At 37.5% G+C, this 22,000-nt stretch overlaps 2 protein-coding genes across 2 annotated transcripts; both read left to right on the top strand.

Moving 5' to 3' along the window:
- The first annotated feature begins 2,980 nt into the window (after positions 1-2,980).
- On the top strand, positions 2,981-4,000 carry LOC137712631 (uncharacterized). The gene has a single exon (XM_068451747.1). The coding sequence runs from the start codon at positions 3,201-3,203 to the stop codon at positions 3,828-3,830; it is 630 nt and encodes a 209-aa protein (XP_068307848.1). The 5' UTR covers positions 2,981-3,200; the 3' UTR covers positions 3,831-4,000.
- Positions 4,001-20,107: 16,107 nt separating this feature from the next.
- Positions 20,108-21,022, top strand: LOC137715400 (pectinesterase inhibitor 3-like). The gene has a single exon (XM_068454724.1). The coding sequence runs from the start codon at positions 20,283-20,285 to the stop codon at positions 20,874-20,876; it is 594 nt and encodes a 197-aa protein (XP_068310825.1). The 5' UTR covers positions 20,108-20,282; the 3' UTR covers positions 20,877-21,022.
- The last annotated feature ends 978 nt before the right edge of the window (positions 21,023-22,000 follow it).

Below are 22,000 nucleotides of genomic sequence, written 5' to 3'. Positions count from 1 at the left end.
TTTTAAATCTGGAATAGAGTAGGGTGAATAAAAGAACTCTATACCGTATACATAAGAGCAATTCAGTAATTCATCAACATTCTTAAGCCTTAAATTTAGTAAATTATTGATAAAAGATGTATCATATGTTTGATTCCCCTCCGCAAAACAATAAAAATAAATAAATAAAATACATCATCGTTGTGCAAACCTGCTTTTGTATTCGGCATGGGGACTCGGGGCTTAAATCACCTGATCCACTCCAATACTCTTTTTCTGATTCTTGGCCCTTCTTCCGTATTTGTCTTTCGGGCTTTCTAAGCTCTATCGCTTGTCATCAACAGATAATATTTGGCTGTTCTTATGTGTAATAGGTAATGTGTTATTTATTTTATTTTCTTATATAAAATACATTTACATTAACAGGTAAGGGAATTAAAGTCTTCATCTACAAAGTTTGAATATAAATCATTGGACTATAATACTAAGTGACACAAACAAAACTAGTTTTTTTTCTTCTCAGATAGAAAAAGATTAGGTGAGATTATCTATTCGACAATAGTCATGTGCGAGACACCTACCTCCCTGAAAAGAAGAGGACCATTGCACCTAGAAACCTCCCGCATATCCCTCTTCCACCAAATTTGTTGATAATAATGAAAGTAAACGAAAAAAATACAAGCTGGGGGACTATGCCAAGAAGCCAAAGACAACATGATCAACGAAAACGATAATAAGAACAAAATGAAATGTCATGAGCACGGGCAAATGCAACAAAATCTAGAACCATAGACTAATAAGCATTTTGCCTCAAATTAAGCTAAAGCTTCTGCAACTTGATTTCCTTCTCTATAAATGTGTGCATATGCATCGCATGACGAAGCCACCAAAGACAACTCATTTAAATCTATCATTAGAAACCAAGGACCGCATTAAAAGCGTTAAAAAGATAACGATTGCTTTTTTTTTTTTTTGGGTATACGTGTGACTTGTCAAACTATTGTTTGTACATAAAGTAAGGGAATTGTTATTAGCACTTCAAAAATCTCATTCTACACTCCTCACAAGTATATTTTTCTTTCTAATTATAGAAAGTTAGGAGTGCCAAATGAGATTTTTGAAGTGTTAACAACAATTCCCTAAAGTAATTGCTTAAAAGATAGGCCCATCAATTAATCATGACTTCCCCAACCCTATCAGCTTTGGTGCAGGGTGGACCAAGGAGTTTTGGGGACGAAGGACAAGTCACCTAGGATTCGCTCGGGAAAACAAAGTTTTCTCGATGATGTTAAATGTGGATTCACTCATACGACTAAGCTAAATGTTTGATTTTAGAAGGAGAAATAACCCACTTCAACTGCACAAGACAAATGTGTGTTTCTTAATTAATCAAGTCTGCACACACAAAATTTGATTTGATGCACGATTTGTTGCGTTGGAAACTAGACTCCCAGAAATTTCCGGTGATATATAACTCTTCAAATGAAAGTCACTCACTTCAATTGTTCAAGGCATATATTAATATGTTTCTTTACTAATTAATCAAGTCTGCCATTCTAGGCATTCTAATACACTTTAAAAGGCTTATAATATTATATAAACCTCTTCTTTCTATGGGACTCTTACAAGACTTAACAAATTCCTAAGTGACAACATTTTAAGTTTAATTAAACCTTATACTCCCCATACAATTGGTTGTCATTTAATGGACTTTGTGTTCTGCATCAAGCTTACATTTTAACAAGATATCTACAAGATCATCTTTACCTAACGCTACTCTAATCAATCACAACCACCAATTAGTTCGCTCAGCATTCATATCTTGCATCCTAATTAGGCCCAAATCTTTTTCATATACGTGTAGCTGCATGGATATATAAGAAAGGTGAAGTTCGTAAAGTGAAAATAAAAATAAAAAAAAAAAAAAAAAAAAAGGGTTACGTACCATCAGCAAAGGTACCTTCATGATCAGGCAGTGGAATTCGAAAGCTTTAACCAGCTAAATTTATCCGAATATAAGTGTGGAATGTGAACACTATACAATCTTGTTTCGTACCAAAGTTTGCATTAAAAGGGCAAGCCACTATTTTAACGTACGTTAAAAGAACGAAATGAGAAAATTGTAGCTCTTCAAGAAAATAAATGGATTGCTGAGAAAAAAAAAACTGATCAATTATGTAGGTATAAATATTTTAGTACAAAAAAGTCAATATTATATATTTCTGTACAATCATTTTTGTACACTTATGTATTTATATATTTTTGTATCACAAATTTCTTTTAATATTTTCTCATTTATGTTCATTTATAATTAAAGAACTAAATATGTGCATATTAATAAAATTAAAATTTAATGTGGAGACATTAAATAACAAAATTGAATATAAATTTTGATAAAAGTACACTTCAAGAGATTAAGTTGAATATGTAATCTAGCACCAAATTTTTTTTAAAATTTTAATCTTTTGCAAGAACTAATGTTCAAAAACCCTTTTATTTTTTCTATATTCTATAATTTGATATTACCTAAGAAAAAATCGAACACAAGACTTCAAATGTAGAGTTTCGTACTCTTAAAAATTACAGTGAGCTTCAGTTCTTTGCTTACGAGAATATATAATTCCATGTATAATCTTTCAAAAAAAAAAAAAAAAGCGTACTGCATTATAAAAATTAAAATCTATGTGACTAGCTTGAAATAACGGAACATTCCTAAGAGTTATGCGTGGTTAACCGAAAGGACTGCGAAAGCCTATGAACCACAAGCATGTTTGGTATCCTACAATTTCTACAATTTTCTATCAGTTTCCAGACCATGCTATTTTTAGCGGTGAGCATGAAGGCAAGGGTTTGCTTCTCACTGTGGGGTTCACGAAAGGAAGACGAAAGTTGGTTCCTAGCGAGACACGTGTCAATGGACTCAATCAAATCAAGTGGTGAAAAAATGCGGTATAAGAATTGGGATCTACCATTGAGCAATTCGCATCTTAGCTCTCGATTCCTGGCATCTCTTCTGGCATCTCTCTATCGAGATCCAAACTGGACAGGGCCTAAAGAAAACCAACGGCTCATATTCTCCCTCGCCCTCTCTCTCCTCCCCCCATAAATTCACCGTCACCAGAGACCAACACCTCGTAAGCTTCACACCTTTCACAAACCTTAAACGAACACCAAAATAAAAGCCCTCCTCTGTCTCTGTTTCGCAACCTTCGATTTCAATCATGAACGTGTTGGATTCTAATCTCGAAGCTCTTGCTTTCAATTACTTGAGCTTCGGATTGTTCACTGTTGTGAACAATCTGTGGACTTGGGTCGCCGTTTTGACCGCCGCCGTTAGCTTCTGGGGGCTCAGACCCAGAGCCGCCGCCACCGGGGCCATCTCTTCTTCTTCCGCATTGAAATTCCGCTCCCAACCTGCCATTTCCGACCTCAGCTCAAATGGGTCATCGCCGGTTCCCGAGATAACTCAGTCAAATTCCGCTGCGAAGAAGGTGGAGCCACCATGCTTTGTTCCAGCATTGGCCAAGTTCGATGACAGCAGAGTGCAGCTGACAAAGGGTTCGAAGTTTGCGGTGTATTTTGAGGATAGTAACGTTGAGAGTGACCTGACAGCGACCTCATCGCCGACGCCGGAGGAGGATGAGACAGAAGAGAGCGGCAGCGATGAGGTGGTGGCGGCTAATTGGTGGGAGGATGTTTTGACGTTGAGAACGGGAGAGATGAGCTGCTACAGGTACCAGGACTTGACGGAGCTTAACGGTAACGTCGTTAGATTATGGGATGATTACACTAAAATAGTTGGTGAAACCGCGTCCCGCTCAGCAAAACCAAAGCCACGTGTCCTTTGGTAGTTAGATTAGCATGTGGTTTTAGGCTTAATTATGCATTAAGGTCTTGGGATTGAAGGTTCGAAGAAGAACTTGTAAATACATTTTGTTGGGTTAAACATGATTAATAAACTCAAATCAATGCAAAGTGCAACGCTACTTGTTGCATTTTTTATATAATTCCTAGTTGATCTCTGATTTAATTGTGCATGCCCGTGTGCCTATTATAAAGTATAGGGTAATGTTAGTTACGTCAAATTCTTAAAACAAATTTACAAACAAAATGATGTGTCATCAATAAAAACACATTAATCAATACTTAAGTAATAACTCAATTATCAACAGCGACATCATTTGGTTATAAAATTTGATCTCTCTAACATTACTTTACAATATATAGAATTGGCAGCTGGTTGGACGAGAAGTGTTTGCAAATTGATGTGAGAATTGGCACTATCCGATGTTCATTACTGCATGCACACCAAATCACTCCTGTCTCTATTATTGGACATATAGGTCTCGGTTGTATATCTTCTTGTATTTACTAAGTTATGTAATTGGTTAACGCCATATATTATTGTGTCTATCATATTGTGTGGGATAATCAATCAGTTGTATGTCTTCTTCCGTTGTCAACAACGAGAGAGTTTGTTTTATAATCAATTGTATATGCGCTTGTACCTACTAAGTCATGTAATATGTTAACAACCTTCGATTCTCAACCACAAGAAAATTTGCTTGATAATCGGATGTTGATCCTCTTGTGTATACCAAGTCGAGTAATGAGTTTTATATTCTCTTGAATTGCGAAACTACAGTACCAGACCAAATTGGGAAGAACTTATTTCATGTACAATGTTTAACTAAGCCTTGTGAAGCATAGAAGAATTATGTGTTAGAAACACAACAACAAAACTTTATCCATGTCAAGTTTCAGCCCTTATCAACAATCCCACTGAATTGTAAGAGAAGATAGCATCTAATTAATTAATTATTAAGACTAATGCGGGGGTAGTTGTTCTATTATGGATGTGTTACGAATGATTGACAACACTGATTGCAACCATGTAACCAACTTTTGAACGTAGATAGGGATAGAGTGATGCAAGTTGTTCTTACTTACGAGTAAGATTGATCGGTGCATAAACGAGATTTAGGATAAACTATAAGGACAAATAGAAAAAATGGGGAAAAATAATTCGATAGGCTAAAGTCCGGCCTGCGTCTACATATTTTTACCCATATGTGCTTGTTGTAAATCACGTAATGAATGTTACAGTAAGCAATCATGGTCTCAAGTTGCCTACCTGTAGAGAGAAAATGGTGTGTCATTGAAATACATTGCCTCTTATGTTAAAGCGATGTACATATATTCGGTTGCAAGTAAGATTCTCTTGTTTTGGGGGAGCAAATGTCTGTTCTGTGTCAATTATTTGCATGGTGGGTTACAGGCAGGAGGTTGTCCAGTTGCCATAGTTGTTTTGTGTTTCCCACCAAAACCACAGCCGATTGCAGCCATATGTTACGTTGGGAGAACGTCATTCGTAATGACCGCGTACACGAGAACTTGTCCGCAACAAAGGTATTATATGATCCTCTCGTTTTTGGATTGTCGTGGATTACTTCCACTATGTCTCAGTTAAATCTCCGCACCTTTCAGTCTGAAATTGAAGTGCGACGTATTCTAAATCTTCAAAGCATTTCTCAAAGCATGTCAGATGCTTTTATTGATCTAGCAAAGGTGACAAGATCACATATACCCGTTGCAAACACACTTGCAAGGATTGACGTACTTAACGTACGTTGTAACACTGCCTTGGAAGGCGGGACTATCCCCTATGGTGGGGTGGCTGCACCTCCCACATGGCTCGGTACACTGGCGGCTAGCTAATCACCTGCTTCTACCCTGAAACGTGACAGGCCCCTTGGTTCAAATGATTCACAACCTCGGAAGAGGAAAATGGCACAAACTAGTGACTCCAGTATGAATCCAACCATTGCTTACTCATCTGTTCCAACGCATGTGGTTATTCTATATTACAGTGATGTCTTAGATGAGACATACCAACCTCCTGAGAATCGTGATATTTCGGTCCATTACGCAGTATTGGATAAGGTTTGGAATCAGAATGAGATTGAACCATGTATTGGATTAGGTTCGGTCCATTCGTGAGATTTCGGTCCATTACGCAGTATTGGATGAGGTTCGGTCCATTTGCGTATACCGTTGCTTCCGACATCTTGCTTAGCAATGACATTGAACCACGTTTCGTTGATGAATGTCGACATAGAACAGATTGGTCAAACTGGAAACAAGCAATCCAGGTCGAACTTGATTCGCTTGCGAAATGTAAGGTGTTTGGGCATGTAGCTCCTACTCCACCCCATGTGAAGCCCGTGGGCTACAAGTAGGTTTTTGTGAGGAAGCGTAATGAGAAAAATGAAATAATGTGATACAAAGCACGCCTCGTAGTGCAAGACTTCTCTTAGCGCCTTGGGATTGATTACAAGGAGACGTATTCCTCTATAATAGACGTCATAATGTTCCGCTACCTTATCAGTTTAGTAGTTTCTGAAAAACTGAATATGCAGCTTATGGACGTGGTAACCGTGTATCTCCATGGGGATCTAGATACGGAAATGTACATAAAAGTTCCAAAAAGACTTCCATTGACTGGTTCAAATAATTCTAGACCATGGAACATTCTCTCGATTAGATTGAGGAGATCACTCTATGGATTGAAACAATCTAGGCGGATGTGGTATAACCGTCTGAGTGAATATTTGACAAGTTAGGGTTATGTGAACAACGAATTATGCCCATGCGTGTTCATAAAGAAGTCACATTCCGGATTTACGATGGTTGCAGTTTATGTCGATGACATGAACTTCATTGGAACTCTCGCAGAACTTGAGGAAATTGTCGTTCATTTGAAATCGGAATTTGAGATGAAAGATCTTGGAAAAACTCGATATTGTCGAGTACTCTTATGGTCGTTCAGACTCTAGATGCTAAACGAGATCCCTTCCGTCCAAATGAGGATGAGGAAGAGATTTTGGAGCCTGAAGTTTCATACCTAAGTGCAATTGGTGCTTTATTGTACTTGACTCAATGCACTAGACCCTACATCTCCTTCGTTGTTAATCTTTTGGCTAGATACAGCAATGCGCCTACACGCAGACACTGGAATGGTGTTAAAGATATTTTTCGCTACCTCAAGGGTATGATGGATTTCGGTTTGTTCTACACCCACGAATCATCGGGAGTAGCCGCTGCACCCCTCGGTCCTCGACTTGATTCTCACCTCATTGGTTACGCAAATGTTGGTTCTCTGTCTGACCCACATAGGGCATATTCTCTGTATTTACCATTGGAGACACCGCTATATCTTGGAGGTCTATCAAGCAAACACGAGTTGCGACTTCTTCGAACCATACTAAAATTCTCGCCATGCATGAAGCATTGCATGAGTGCTTTTGGTTGAGAGCAGTCATGGAACATATTTGAAGCACTAGTAGTCTTACTTCTGTCGTTGACCTCCCTACGACAATCTTTGAACATAATGCAGCATATATCGAGCAGTTAAATAATGGTTACATCAAGGGAGATAACACCAAGCACATAGTGCCGAAGTTCTTTTATTCTCACCAGTAACCACATCATCAAAACATTAAAGTAAAGCAAATCTGTTCCTAAGACAACTTGGTTGATCTCTTCACCAAGTCATTGTCCAAGTCTACTTTTCAAAAGCTCATCCAAGGAATCGGTATGCTGAAGCATACTTACTTGATCTTAATGTACTTTTTTTCTTACGATTAGGAGCATTTTTTCCACTGAGTTTTTGCTACCTAACGAGGTTTTAACGAGGCACCCATCCTGGGATGATCATACTCCGTTGAGTTCATTACTTTTGTCCTGTTTGATGTTTGTTTTTAGACATTATGCATACTTCTCACTTTTCTCCTTAGTCCATGGGTTTTCACCTGCCTTAGGTTTTACTAGAGTAAGGTTTTTGTGAGTTTTACTACCTATGCATACTTTCTTTTAAATTTGAGACTCACATTCCCCGTTGTGCCGAGAACTTCATCAACTGTTCTACCTTATCTGCTAAAGATCTGATGCAATGCTTTGTTTGAGTATTTACACACTCAAGGGGGAGTGTTGCAGTCCTATTAGATTAGGAATGTGATTGTGTAAATCCTAGTATATCTAGGAGTATCTTTGTATATTCTCTTTAGTGGTTAAATTCCTATTAGAGTTGTAATCCTAATAGGGTAATGATTTAATCTACCCTACTACTATAAATAAAGGCACAATAGAGTGATACAACACACACCTCAAAATTACATCTCTCTTTTTTCTCTCTGTTGTCGACGGCCCTTCTCCCTCTCTGTATTAAATACAATTCAGTTAAATAGGCCTACAATAATAATAACCACATAATGATCAATTTTTTGATTTTTTTTTAATATTATGACAAGTTGAAGCTAATGACGACAGTGTGACAAAATAATGATGATATCATAATAATAAATTTGGGCTGATATGCAATTAACCAATAGTTAGTGCCCATTGCAGATTCTATTTTACAAAATGGACTTCTTTGGAATTGTGTTTTGCAAACAACGCTATTTTAGATAAAATCCCATATCTTTTTGTGGGCATGTCTCTTCTAAAAAGATATACGTATGTTGTATACAAGTTTTTTTTTTCCAAACGCTCGTTAGAAGAAAGTATTCTTCCTACAAATTATCGTTGCGAGTCTCTTTCTAAAAAAGATATACATAAGTAAGTTTCTCTCGAACTGTAGGACATTTACATGGACTATTACCAGTACCCAAATAATTGAGCATGAAATCCCAATTTGTGAATACAATATGCTCAATAGCTTTTATTTTTTTTATTTTTATTTTTTATTTTTTTATTTATATATAACAAACAATATTATCTACACTAAGGGAGAGATGAGTGAGCTTAGCTTCACAATAGACTAGCAATAATATAGTTCAAATTCGTTTTTTTTTTTTTTTTATAATTTTTTTGTAGAGACGGATTAGGTAAGATTAGTTATTCGTCAATAGTCGCGTGTGAGGCACCAACCCTCTCCCAAAGGAGAAATGACCGTTGCACACAGAAACCCCCCGCATGTCCCCCCTCTACAAGATTTTATTAATAATAAGAAGAAAAAAGGAAAAGTAAAACAAACGGAGGGACTAGGCCAATACCTGTTAAAAACAATTAACGAAAATGATATGGACTAATTTAAGATTGCTTAGATTCGGTCACCTGAAATTGATTTTCCATAATTCAGCTGCTTATATTTCATTCCCAAAATCCTCTTCCATATCAACAATTTGCTCCTTATGAGCTTGAATGGAAGAATGGAAGCCCAACACAGTCTCTTCTATAAGACCATCAACAAAATTGGGTACCAAGTCCCACCACGTAAAGCTACTATTCGTTGCACCAAAATTAGCAAAAGCATCCACCAAACAATTCCCTTTCCTGAAAATATGCGAAAAATGCAAATGCAAGTGAGCAATATGCCATAAACAATTTTCCCAAGAAACTTTAAGAAACCATGGAACATCCATGGAGTAAGCTGATAGTAAGCTGATGACATGCATAGAATCTGTCTCTAACGAAATGTTATGTCATTCTTTATCCCATGCAATCTGAATTGCCTCAATGACAGCCACATTCTCCGCAACAATTGCACTTGGGTAAGAAGACGAGGAGGCAAACGCTCCTAAAAAAAGACCACTAGAGTCATGACAAACACCACCACTACCCACCTGACCATTCCCTTTACAAGACTCGTCTGTGTTAATCTTAATCCACCCAACAGGAGGCAGACGCCAAAACACAAGCACAAAACTAAGAGCATCCAAATAAAGGGATGAAATTCTTAACATGGAGAATATGGGAATCAATACACAACCAGTGAAAGAAGGAAAAACAAATAGAAGCTAATTCCCTCCAATGTCGTAAAAGATAACGTTGGGACTTGATAATACTAAAACTTTTGTTCTCAAACCTGATCTTGTTCCTTTCGTGCAAAAGCCACCAAAAGAAACTGCAAATAACCAAGAATCAAAGTTTTCAAATAGATGTGGGGGAAGATGAGACCAAAAAACCATAAAAAATATATTCAATGCATTGTCAAGGATCATAAGGCTTGCCAAAAAGAATGAAATTCCACTTCCATAAAGCAATTGTTTGAGGACAATGCAGAAGAAGATGGTCACAAGATTCCCTAGCATTATGACAAAAAGCACAATAAGAAGCTAAAGCCACACCTCGGTGTTACAATAAATCATCAGTCAATAATCTTCCATGACAAGGTTACCAAACTACTAAGCTTTTGAGTAGCTGAATAGATTGATGCCAAACCATTTTACCCTTTTTTTTTTTACGTAGAGCATGAGATGAGAAAAAGAAAAGAAAAGCCTCCTTAGTTGAAACAGTACCCAAAGATGAACCTGTCCAAAATAACCTGTCATCCATGTGCGTAATTGGCAATGGAGCCTTCATAATCTTCTTCGAAAGATGAGGAAAAGAAGAAGTAAAGACAATGGGAAGAGACCATTTTGCATCCTGAATAAAATCTTTTACCTTTGAATTCAAAGGAATTATGTCAACCTCACCAATATTAGAGAGCAAAGGGGTTCCAAGCTAGTTGTCATACAAAAAAGAAATCTTACGGCTATCACCAACACTCCATTGAAGGGAACTATAGAAGGAGGGCCATAATTGTTTAAGCCCCAACCAAACGGAAGACTTTTTATAAGACTTTAGCAAATGAAAGTTGTCTTTAAGAAATCTGTTACGTAACCAATCCGAAGCCGGTGAGGAAGAAGAAATTACATCCCAACATCTTTTAAAAAGGAGAGAACGGTTGGATTCAAAAAGATCTCGGATACCCAAACCACCCTCTTCTTTCAACTTACAACAAGAACTCCAAGCTATTAGAGGCATACCTCATTTTAACGGATCACCAGACCAAAAGAAATTTCTAATCCACCCTTAAACTTCACGTAGCAAATTAGTGGCCAAGCATAAATTTGAAAACTATAAACCAAGATTCCCTGAATTACTGAATTAATAAGTTGGAGTCTCCCTGCTTGCGAAAGCAAAGAACCTTTCCAAGCCGTCAACTTGCAACGAATCTTGTCAGCAATGGCTTGAAAATAGATCTTTTTCAGATAACCCTGAAGGATAGGGACACCTAGATAAGTAAAAGGAAGATTTCCCCGACTTACACCAAGAACCTTCTGAATAATAACATGCCGACTGCTTGCATATTTCCCAAGAAAAACTAAAGATTTTAATTTATTTATGCATCACCCATAATTTAAGTTGTACTCCTCTACAAAAGGCATTAGGTTACGCATAGATCGCTTAGTTCCATGCATGAAAATCATAATATCAGCTGCAAAAAGAAGATGAGATGGTGGAGCAATACCCATGGGAACTCAAAAAATGTCAATTAGATCATCTTCGACCATCTTTGTTAAACCCCTGCTAAAAACCTCCTCAACTAGACAAAGGAGAATAAGAAACAAGGGATCCCCTTGACGAACACCACGAGAACATGTGAAAAAACCTTCAACTGAACTATTAATAAGGACAAAAAATATGAGCTGAAGTTACAATAGAACGAATCCAATCCAGAAAACCTGCTGAAAAACCAAAAGCATCCAAAACTCAGAGAAGAAAACCCCAATCCAAAGTGTCAAACGCCTTTCGAATATCAAACTTGATTGCAATATTCCCACCCTTACAACATCTATCAAGGAGGTTCATGCATTCAGAAGTGAGAATGATGGGATCCATAATAGATCGTCCTTTTGTAAAAGCATTCTGCTGGGGGGAAATAATACGAGCAGTAATAGGGCTTAAACGATCTGCTAAAATCTTAGTGATAATTTTAAATGAAAAATTAGCCAATGCAATAGGACGAAGATGGTTGACCGAATTCGCTCCATCCGCCTTTGGGATTAAAATCATTAAGTTAAAATTGAAGTGAGGCAGAATATTCCCTTGGGAGAAAAAACTTTGCAATGCTTGAACCACGTCATTACCCACAATGGACCAACACTTAAAATAGAAAGAACTGCCAAAACCATCTGGACCCGGGGAACTAGAATGGTCCATAGACTTTAAAGTTTCAAAATTTTCATCAGGAGTTCGAATTGCTAACAAAGACTCATTTTCTGTTGCAGTGACTACATTGGGAATAGTGCGAGCAACCAAACCAGTGTCCGTCACAGAACTATCTATAGAAGAAAGATCTTGAAAATAAGTAACAACATGTTGACTAATATCCATCTGATTATCAAGAACCCTATTACCATCTCTCATAACTGCCAGCGACTGATGAAGTTTCCTAATTTTAATCATGGAATAGAAAAAAGAGGTATTATTATCCCCTTCAGAAAGCCATTTAATGCGAGATTTGTCACGGTAAAATTTTTCCTATGCAATGAGAGCCTTTTGCAGGCATAGAGATGCATTATCCTCCTTTGTAAACCTTTCTTCTGAAGGACCCAAGCTGGAAATTTCCTTTTGAATTTCATCCAAAGCATTGAAAGCTCTATCAACATTCATATTAACATCCTCGAAAACCGACTTGTTCCAAACTTTTATGCGAGACTTAAGCACACGAAGCTTGGCACCAAGCACATACATTGGACAACCATAAAAATTAGAAGACTTCTAAACATCCTCAACTAGGGAAAAAAATCATGATGATCCAACCACATACTATGAAACCGAAACGAAGCCTTTGAAGTGATTGTTAACTTTGAGAAAGAAACAAGAAAAGGACAGTGATCAAAAGATATACGGGGTAAAATGGAACATTCAAACAAAGACCACGCATCAATCCGCTGAAAGTTACCAAGGCAACGGTCCAATCTCCTTTCCACTTGATTTTTTTATTCCTCTTCTTTTCGTCCAAGTGTATGGCAATCTTTTTGTGGGTAAATGAAGCAAATCACAAGTTGAAGACATCTCTTGAAAATCAAAACAAGAAATAGTCTTGGGTAGAACCCCACCCCTTTTTTCATGAGTGCCTAAAATACAATTAAAATCCCCTAGAACTAGCCATGGACCATTAACAAAAGAGGATTTGATAAATCACATGTCTTGCCACAACCAACGCTTTTCAATAATTGTCGTTTTTTCATAAACCCAAGTGAAAACACAACTGACATAATCCAAGGTATAAGAAATAGTGATTTGTTGAGTGGTTGCCAATAAAATAGAAGGTTGGATGACTTGATCACAAAGCAACCAAATATTTGGTCGTAGGTCATCCTTGTCAGTAACCGCAACTGGAAACAAACGTAAAGATCGCCAAAAAGAAATTTAATAGAATTTAATAGAATTTAATTGAATAAAAGGTTCAAAAATACTGATTAAATATAGACGATGCCATTGAACCATTCTTCTTAGAACCTGTTTCATGGGATCATTCCCCATTCCTCGGGCATTCCAAAAAAGAATCTTCATAAATCAAGTTGTTCTGTGGGGACCCTAGAGCGAGTTGGATAGGGTTCCCTAACTTCTTTAGAAATATTCCCATCTTTAATCTTTTTCCTCATCTTTGCTTTTTGGGATTTTGAAAGAACTAAAGTCATTCCGTCTTCATTAACAATATCACAAATTTTAGCACCTTCTTGAAGATCAGAAGAACTAGGAGAGGAATCCTGGCACACAAGCTGACCAACATTGGTACCCAAATCGCCATAATTAACTTCAAAACGTTGAGAATGAGGGGTGATAGCCTCGTCAAACTCCGAGTCATCCCCAATTACATTTTTTTCGTTGCTTATTCTGCAATGCTTTCCCAGTTGGCTTACTAATCAAAGCACCCACAGTTGGCTTAGTCATTTCCATTGGCTTATTCACCACTAAATCAGCCACTAAATTGATGGACTCATTGGCCATTGATTCAATTATTTCATTTGCTATACCTGCAAGTTGATTGTCTGGTTCCTGAACAAGAAGAGAGTTCAACTCCATTGGAGATGATGAATGGACATGATTTACTTCTTCAATAGCTTGCATCTTATCAACAACTATCAGATCAACACATTCATTTCTTTTTGGGTCTTGAATAACCCAATACTCTGTTTTGTTATTTACCTTTCGTCCTGCCACTAGAGAAGGCTGGGAATCCATTGCCACATTTTTCTTCTTATGGTAACGACAACGATCAATGGTATGTCCTAAGATTCCACAACGGTTACATTTTTCAGGCAATTTTTCATAAACTATATCAATGGGAAAACTATGACCCTCACACTCCACCATGATGAAGGAAGGGAGGTAAACAGCTAGATCCACATCAACCAAAGCACGAGCATAATATCCAAACTGGCGCTCCTTCGTGGCCTTATCAAGTTGCAAAGGAGTACTCACTCCCCTTGCAATTTCAAGAAGGTGGCGTGGATGCCAATAATCCTAGCTAAGCCCATATATTCGAATCCAAAATTAAGCATGTGTAGGAGGTGCAATGTCATTTGGATTAAAATCTTGTTGCCATTCTGATAAATGAAAATTTCCATTCGGTAACGTGCAAGTTCCACCTCCCCATTTCCTCCTCTTGTCATCTTCAGTATTGAAATGGATATCAAAATAACCTTTCCCAGGTGGGACGAGAAGCCACGACGCGATTGGCCTCCATAAAGCCTCGAGGGATGATTAGAGCTCTGCAGTCTTTAAAGGGGTTGTACAATAAATGACCAATTAAATTGGTACGGAAGGATTGCAATTGTTGTTGGTACAAATCTTCGCTAATTTTAACAAAAATTTAGTTGCCGCGTATGATGGGAATTGGGAGTTGACTCATGTTAATACGCTCAATAGAATCCGTGACAATTGACGCAAAGGTCCTGGCCTTCATAGATGGTGGATTCGAATTTCGGGGAAGAGGAGCGGAATTTGAAACCATGGCAAAAGCCCATGGACAAGAATTTGCCCTAGGACCCTCAAACAGATTTGACATGATTTATCATAGCATACTCCAAAAAATCTTCCCACTATTTCCAAAAATTGCTGCAATAATACCCAAAAGTTGCCGCACCGTCTCCCTTCCAATAGGACAATCTCACATAGTCGAGAGATCCTAGGTCGCACCCCACTTTGCTTTTGCTTGCCTCCGTTCTGCACGGATGAAGCTCCGGCGCCGTTAGAGGACCATAGGTCGCGAGAATGAAAGTTTTGCGTTCTTTCCTATTGCGCGCGTGGAGCGCATTCTTTTTTTCCACTCCCTAGTTTTGGTCAGTATCGCTTTTGGTGAGAATCAAACCTAATACCTCATACTTACAAGTGATGAGAAATATTATTATACCGTGATACTAAGTAACAATATACTCAATAATTATATCAACTGTTTCGTGAAACGCAAGTATTGTCCTATGTTCACTCTGCCTTTTATCAAACAACTCACACGCCACATATTTTGAACTGGGCCTCCTGGTATGTAGCTGGTACCCTGGTGCTGTCAAACGATTTTATCAGGTGAAAACCAATAAAAAATAAATAAATAAAAAATAATTTTTTGCACAAAAAAACACTTGCATTATTTTCACAAATACTAAGCTTTTCAGAAAGTCTTGAAACTTAAAAGGTCAGAATTGCATTGACAAAAGATCACAGTTGTTTCAAACATTCATTCCAGAAACATAATTAGTGTGATGGGAGAATATAATTTTTCGTGAATTTTTTTTTTTCCTCGGCAGATTGCCAGCCCAATAAACAATTTTCACAATTTTCTCTCTTGCAATCACAAGTTTAGTAACCGCAATTCAGAGTCTCAGACATACAAGTCATCTAATATGGCCTTGTGCTTACAAGCTTTAGTCGTGAGAATTGAGATTTTTGCATGACCAACAGCAAAAGACATCGAAAATAATAGCAAGAAAAAAGATAACCTAAAAAAAGGAGGTTTCTTGGATTTCCATCGTCTCTTGGGTCACCACCAACACCTTCATTTTCAGGGTGACTTTTTACGGACCCCATAATATTGAACAGAATACACCCCTCGATAATGGAACTTTCCCATTCAACGTCGCCATGTTGAAGGCAACAATGGCAGAGAAATTTTTGAAGACACTGTCGAAGCCAAGCAGGAAATCAATGGCTTCTCTGGCTGTAAAAGAAAGGGAGAGAAAAATGCTTTTTCTGCGGGAGAAGCCATTGATTTCTTGCTTGACTTAGGCGGTATCAAAAATTTCCGCGTCGTTATTGCCTTCAACGTGTCAACGTTGAATGGGAAAGTTGCAATACTTTCGGTTGGCATCACTGCCATCGAGAGGTGTTTTCTGTTCAACATCAGGTCCTAAAAAGGCACCTGGAAATGAAGGTGGAGGTGGTGGCCCAAGAGACGATGAGAATCCAAGAAAACCTCCTCTTTGTCAGATAATCTGCTTTCTTGCAATAACTTTCATGTCTTTGTTGTTGATGATACAAAAATCTCAATTCTTGTGCATTTAGAGAGGCTTTATAGACAAAGTTTGAGTGAACTGGTGGTGGCGGTGATTACAATTTATAGAGAAAAGGGACCGGAGGGAGTTGGTGAAGGGGGAGGTCGAGTTGAAGATGAAGGTTTGGCATATTACACGAGGAGGGAGCATAGAAGAAGGAAGCAAACGGGGCGAAGTTGAAATAAGCGGGTGTAAAACTGGAAATGCACTGTTACTGAGCTACATTGATTTCTCCACGGGTTTTAGTACATATAGAATTTCTTTCCCACAGGTTCTCTACATTTCATCTCTAAACTTCTTATCCCCACGAGTTTTAGTTAGCTTGTGTTTACCAAAACTTGCGAAGACAAGTTTGATGAAATTTCTTACAGAAATTGACAGTGCATAATGTGTTTATCAATTAAATAAGGGCTAGTTTGATATTGTTTTTACAATGATGAAAGCACCTTCTTCAAAAGTGTTTTTTAAACCAATTTTTAGTAAAAATGCAAATGAATCTTGAAAAAGTACTTGAAGTACTTTCTGCAAGAAGCACTAATTATATGTTTTTTGCAAGAAGAACTTCATGTGGTTTTGGAATTCAAAAATAATTTCACAAAAAAAGGTTTTTAATCATTTTAAAATTAGTTACAAACAAGCCCTAAGATATGGACATTTTTTTTTTTTTTTTTTTGAAGAACAGATATTGACATATTATATATATAATTTATAAACATAGTGCAATTTAAAGAGTGGGGTAGGAATTTTTATAGCGGATTCCAGACTGCAATTCACATGCTTTGTTTCAGAACTTTCACCACTTACATGTCGAATTTCTTGGGAATGCTGCTCTGCTGGGCTCACAAGGTTCCGTTTCTTATCGGAATTCAGCAAACAATTCCTGATAAATCAAGGGTCCCAGACTCCCATGTTTCCCCATCAAACTCCCACCACCCCATCACATTCTTTCGTGCAAATACGAAGCTTTTCGAATTCTAATACATCTCATTAATCTTTAACGCATCAAATAATTAGTTGTGAAGTCCATGGACAACGTTTTCTCGTCAAACTTATTTCAATAAATAAATATTGACGTCTTTAAACGATCAACATGATTAATGAATACCGCAACATAAAATAAAAAAAAAAAATATATATATATATATACAAATAAAAATAAAAGTTTTACGCCAACGTTTCTTGCAGGGTTAAACCATTCTAGGTCTTGTTGTTTACGTGTTGGTGGACGACTCTCGGTTATTTATGATTGGTTTGGAGACGTCGCCGACGATATATGTCCCCCGAAAAATAGGATATCCGTCTTCGTGTGGTCCCGTCACGTATTGAATACCACTTGGTTACAAACTTGAAAATAAATTGGTGACTTTGGTTATTGGTTAATAAATACACGTTTGCATATTTTAGTTGGTTAGTGATGGGCTGAAAGGTGAACTATTCTACCAGGGCATTTATTTGGATCTCCTTCACCGGTCCCCAACACTAGCCAAAATAGCCACAAATCGGGGCGCTTAAATTCCTTATTACATGTGTGAAATAACTAATATTTGTTTGTTAGTGTTTTCAGAAAGCTTAAAAATGTTTTTTACTTCTAAGTAAAAGGTTTTAGGTTTGATTTTCGCTAAAGGCGAATTTGAACCACATTTTGCTAGCTAGCCCATTGTAAGACTAAGCCCACATCCTCTCCCTTAGTGTAAATACTATCGTTTTGTAAAAAAAAAAAAAAAAAAATGATTTTTGAAAAAATCAAAACCATTCATGATATAACGTTTGAGATAAAAATGTAAAGTTAATTGAAGAAAACACAAAAAATGCAATTTAATTGGGTTTAAGGAATTTATATAAACAGAAGTTTTACAAAAGCACTCGTTATAGCTGTCAATGTCAGTTTGAGTGTTAGTTTGATCTTCATTGTTGGTAAGGACTATTCCATAAACAAGAAAATACACCTGAGCACTACAAAAATAGCAATAGTACCATTTAATTTATCATTAAATAGTACATAGTCTGGTGATGGAAATCTCTACGTGGACAATGTAGACATGGGTTGGTTGAATTATAGGAAGTGGTTGAAACTTAAAATAATTTCTTGAACTTTAAATTCAAGAACAATATTAGAGAGTGGAATCGTGGGTAGGTTTTTGAAAAAAAATAAAAAATTTCATCGATTTAGTGACGATTAAGATGTGATGGAGAAGACTAATAACTAGATACTGACGTATTCTTCTCTTGGTACAGGAGACGGTATCAATACAAAGTAAAACGAGATAGGGAAAGGAAACGTACCGTAACGGAAAAGGAAGGAGGAAGAGTTTGATACTCGGACGCCAAGAGAAAAGTCATAATTTTTTGCTTGTTTTGTCGAGGAGAGTTTTTATAGTTGAGGATGAGAGTTTTAGTTGCGGTAATAACTTATTACTCAACTTCGGATTTTAAAAGTGATATTTGTTGTTCAAATTTGAAGCGGTGGTTTTGTGGTTTATACTTTTGGCAAGGATTATGGGAAGAAGCTCATGTTTGTTGGAGGTGCTTCATGGTAAGGTTATGACAATTTGAAGATCATCAAAGGGTGGTGTGGTCTTTTGTTTGTGGGGTTGTTGCAGTGGTTTGGGGGTTCACAATCATGTTTTATTGTCGTTGTAAATTCTTCAGATGATGGTAGGATGTTTACCTTACGAGTCTTGATGGTGTTAGGTCCAGCTGGCTCATTGGGTTTAGGCATTGTGAGCTTATCTTTCTTGTTAGTTAGATGTGGATCTCCCGTGATTGAGGAATCGTATCTTTGAAGAGTTTATTTTGTGTTGTATAATTATTTTGTTTTGTTTTGTTTTGGTTGTGGTTTCGTTGTTTGCTTTTTTTTTTTTGGCAAGGGACTATGAAGACATCTCCGTGATGTCTCATAGCAGGGCTTCTCTGTCGAATGAGCATCGTCTTTTGCAAGTTATTAAGAAAGTGATGCAAGATTTTGTCTTTATGACTGTTATCATTCCGTTTGGTTAGATTTACGGTTATATGGGGTAAATTTTTGTATTGTCTTTTTGTTGCATTTGTAATCACTGCATTGTATTCCTAATGAATGATGTTCTTATTTTTCTTTGATAATGATGTACGTTGAAAAAAAAGAAGAGCGTTTTGGGTTGTTTATCCTCTGTGAATAAGGAATAGCAATACAGGTTAATGATTCCTAATCAAATGAAGTGACCATTAAGATGTGATGGAGAAGAATATACCTAGATGGAATCAATACAAAGAAAAACGAGAAAAGCCAAAGCTCATATTAGAAAGAAGATTACACAACTAAGGAAATTGTGAAACGATAAAAATATATCTTCGAATGTCCCGAGTGAGTTATCGAACGACGCTATATGCAAAAAGTTATTTTAGTCATTCCTTGATCGGGCAGGAAAATATGAACGTCACTATTCTTTGTTTCCTTTCTATATTTTCTTCTGTTAAAGCAGTTTAGTTTAAAAACATTAACGTAATCTATGATTTGTATTAAACTATTAAAGATTCGTTTGGATGTGCTTTTAAAATAACTGAAAGCGTTTTTAGTGAAAATATTTGTTGAACCAATTATTAGTAAAAATGCAGGTAAATCCTAAAAAATCACTTAAAAGTGCTTTTTGGAAGAATCACATAACTGGTGTTTCTTGCAGAAAGTATTTAAAGTGCTTTTAGAACCCAAAAATATTTTCTCTAAAAGCTTTTTCAACTATTTTAAAAGTACATCCAATCGAGTTAGACAAGGGCAAAAGCTAACCTAATTTTAAACATTCCTAGTCTAAAACGGAGATTTGCCCGTTTACTTTCCCACTATCACTGGTTCACTATACACACCCCTTATATATACCCAACCTCTCACCCCAGTCAGCGACCAGACCTCCACAGATTAATTCCACACTCTTCAATCTTTACTCTGCTCACCTCCACTCTTTTACTCTTTATACCCATCGCCGGAAAACCCTACCCGCCACCTACACGATGCGTCTCCTACTCTCTCTTCTCCCTTTCCTCGTCCTCTTCTGCTCGCTGTACTCCGCCTCCGCCACACGGAAACACCACCCAGCATCAAATATTGTCCGTTCATCATGTCGCCACGCCACTTACCCCAAAATCTGCCTCCGCACTCTATCCAACTACGCCGGCCCCGCCAAGACCCCCTGCGACCTCGCCCAGGCCGCCGTGAACGTTAGCCTCGCCCGCGCACGCCGCGTCTCCGGCTTCCTCGCCCAGCTCTCCGCCTCCTTCAAGGGGACGAAGCTGCAGCGCTCGGCGATCGGCGACTGCGTGGACCTGATGTCGTCGTCGGTGGACGAGCTGAGCGAGACGCTCGCCGAGCTGCACCACCTCCGGAAGGAGACGTTTCGGTTCCAGATGAGCAATGCCCAGACGTGGCTGAGCGCGGCCCTGACGGATGACGAGACGTGTCTCGATGGGATTCAGGAGGCGAATGTGAAGGCCAAGGCCGCGGATGTGAAGCGGAAGATTACGAATGCGGCTAGGGTTACGAGCAACGCGCTGTACCTGATCAATCGCCTCGACAAGAGCCGCAGACGGCCCAGATCTGGACCTTGATGATGATCTGATGATGGACGGCTGTAATTCTATCATTATGGTTATCAGTGTCAGTCCATGCCGCAGTTGGCATCGTACTGTTATTGTACGTATGATATTAATGAGTATAGTAATGAAGCTACACATATATAAAATCAGTTTATGATATTGTTGTCTGGGTTTAAATTACTCTAAAAGTTCTGGATATTTTACTTATCAACATCTTACTTTCTTTTGAAATAATTATTTGCGATAAATACTAGATTTCTTTGGTGGTTAAGATATCTTTTATGATCGTGATTAAAAGATCCTATGATCCACGAAAATTTGTGGGACTGTCCCATGTGACAACCTGTTAGAGACTTGTTGCATAAGACAACCCGTACGAAAAATATCAACTTATTAGATAGTTTGTCTTGTGATCCCCATAAATACCCCACGTTTTACCTCCATTTACCTTAAAATATGTTTTGTTCCATCAAACAACCACCCTCATTCCTCAACACCGCATGTCCAAAAATTGTGAAAATTGTGCAGGGGGTCATAATTCATAAATAATTTCACGCTATCCACACATCCATTTTTATTTTTTACACACACCCATCAATTTTCAGCCATTGAATTGAATGACTTGGAGAAGATCAATGAACAAAAATTAACAAAGATGTGTGAGAAATAAAAGGAAGTATGTGAATGGCACTACCCTAATTTTACCAACTAAATTTTAGAAGCATTACCTTCATGTATCAGTATTATTGTCATCATTTTTCTATCTTTCTCTTCATGTGACGATAAAATAAGAGAGCTACTAGACCCACCTAGTTGTTTTATTTCCCTACCCACATTATATTTACACCCACTATAAAAAGTTAAAAAAATTAAAATGTTATCTCCCCACCCACTATTATTCCTAAAATAATCCTTTATATATTTTTTTTCTTTTTTTTTTCAACTCAGCTATCTATGCTGCACTTTCACCGTTTCTCAAGTCATGTTGTTTTATTTTTCTAATTGATTCACGTTTTCGTTGTTTTATCGAATTGAGTTTAGTCAAGTTAATTACAACACCATGCTTCATGTTTCTAGTTCGATTGAGCATGATACACTATCCATTATTGCCAAATTGTACGGCAACGTAATACGAA

The sequence above is a fragment of the Pyrus communis genome, chromosome 1 (assembly GCF_963583255.1).
Source record: "Pyrus communis chromosome 1, drPyrComm1.1, whole genome shotgun sequence".
Classification (NCBI taxonomy): Eukaryota; Viridiplantae; Streptophyta; class Magnoliopsida; order Rosales; family Rosaceae; genus Pyrus; species Pyrus communis.
This window is presented reverse-complemented; position numbering and strand designations above follow the sequence as displayed.

What these genes read in the sequence shown, in the direction of transcription:
- LOC137712631 (XM_068451747.1), top strand. Translation starts at nt 3,201, where the DNA reads ATGAACGTGTTGGATTCTAATCTCGAAGCTCTTGCTTTCAATTACTTG.
- LOC137715400 (XM_068454724.1), top strand. Translation starts at nt 20,283, where the DNA reads ATGCGTCTCCTACTCTCTCTTCTCCCTTTCCTCGTCCTCTTCTGCTCG.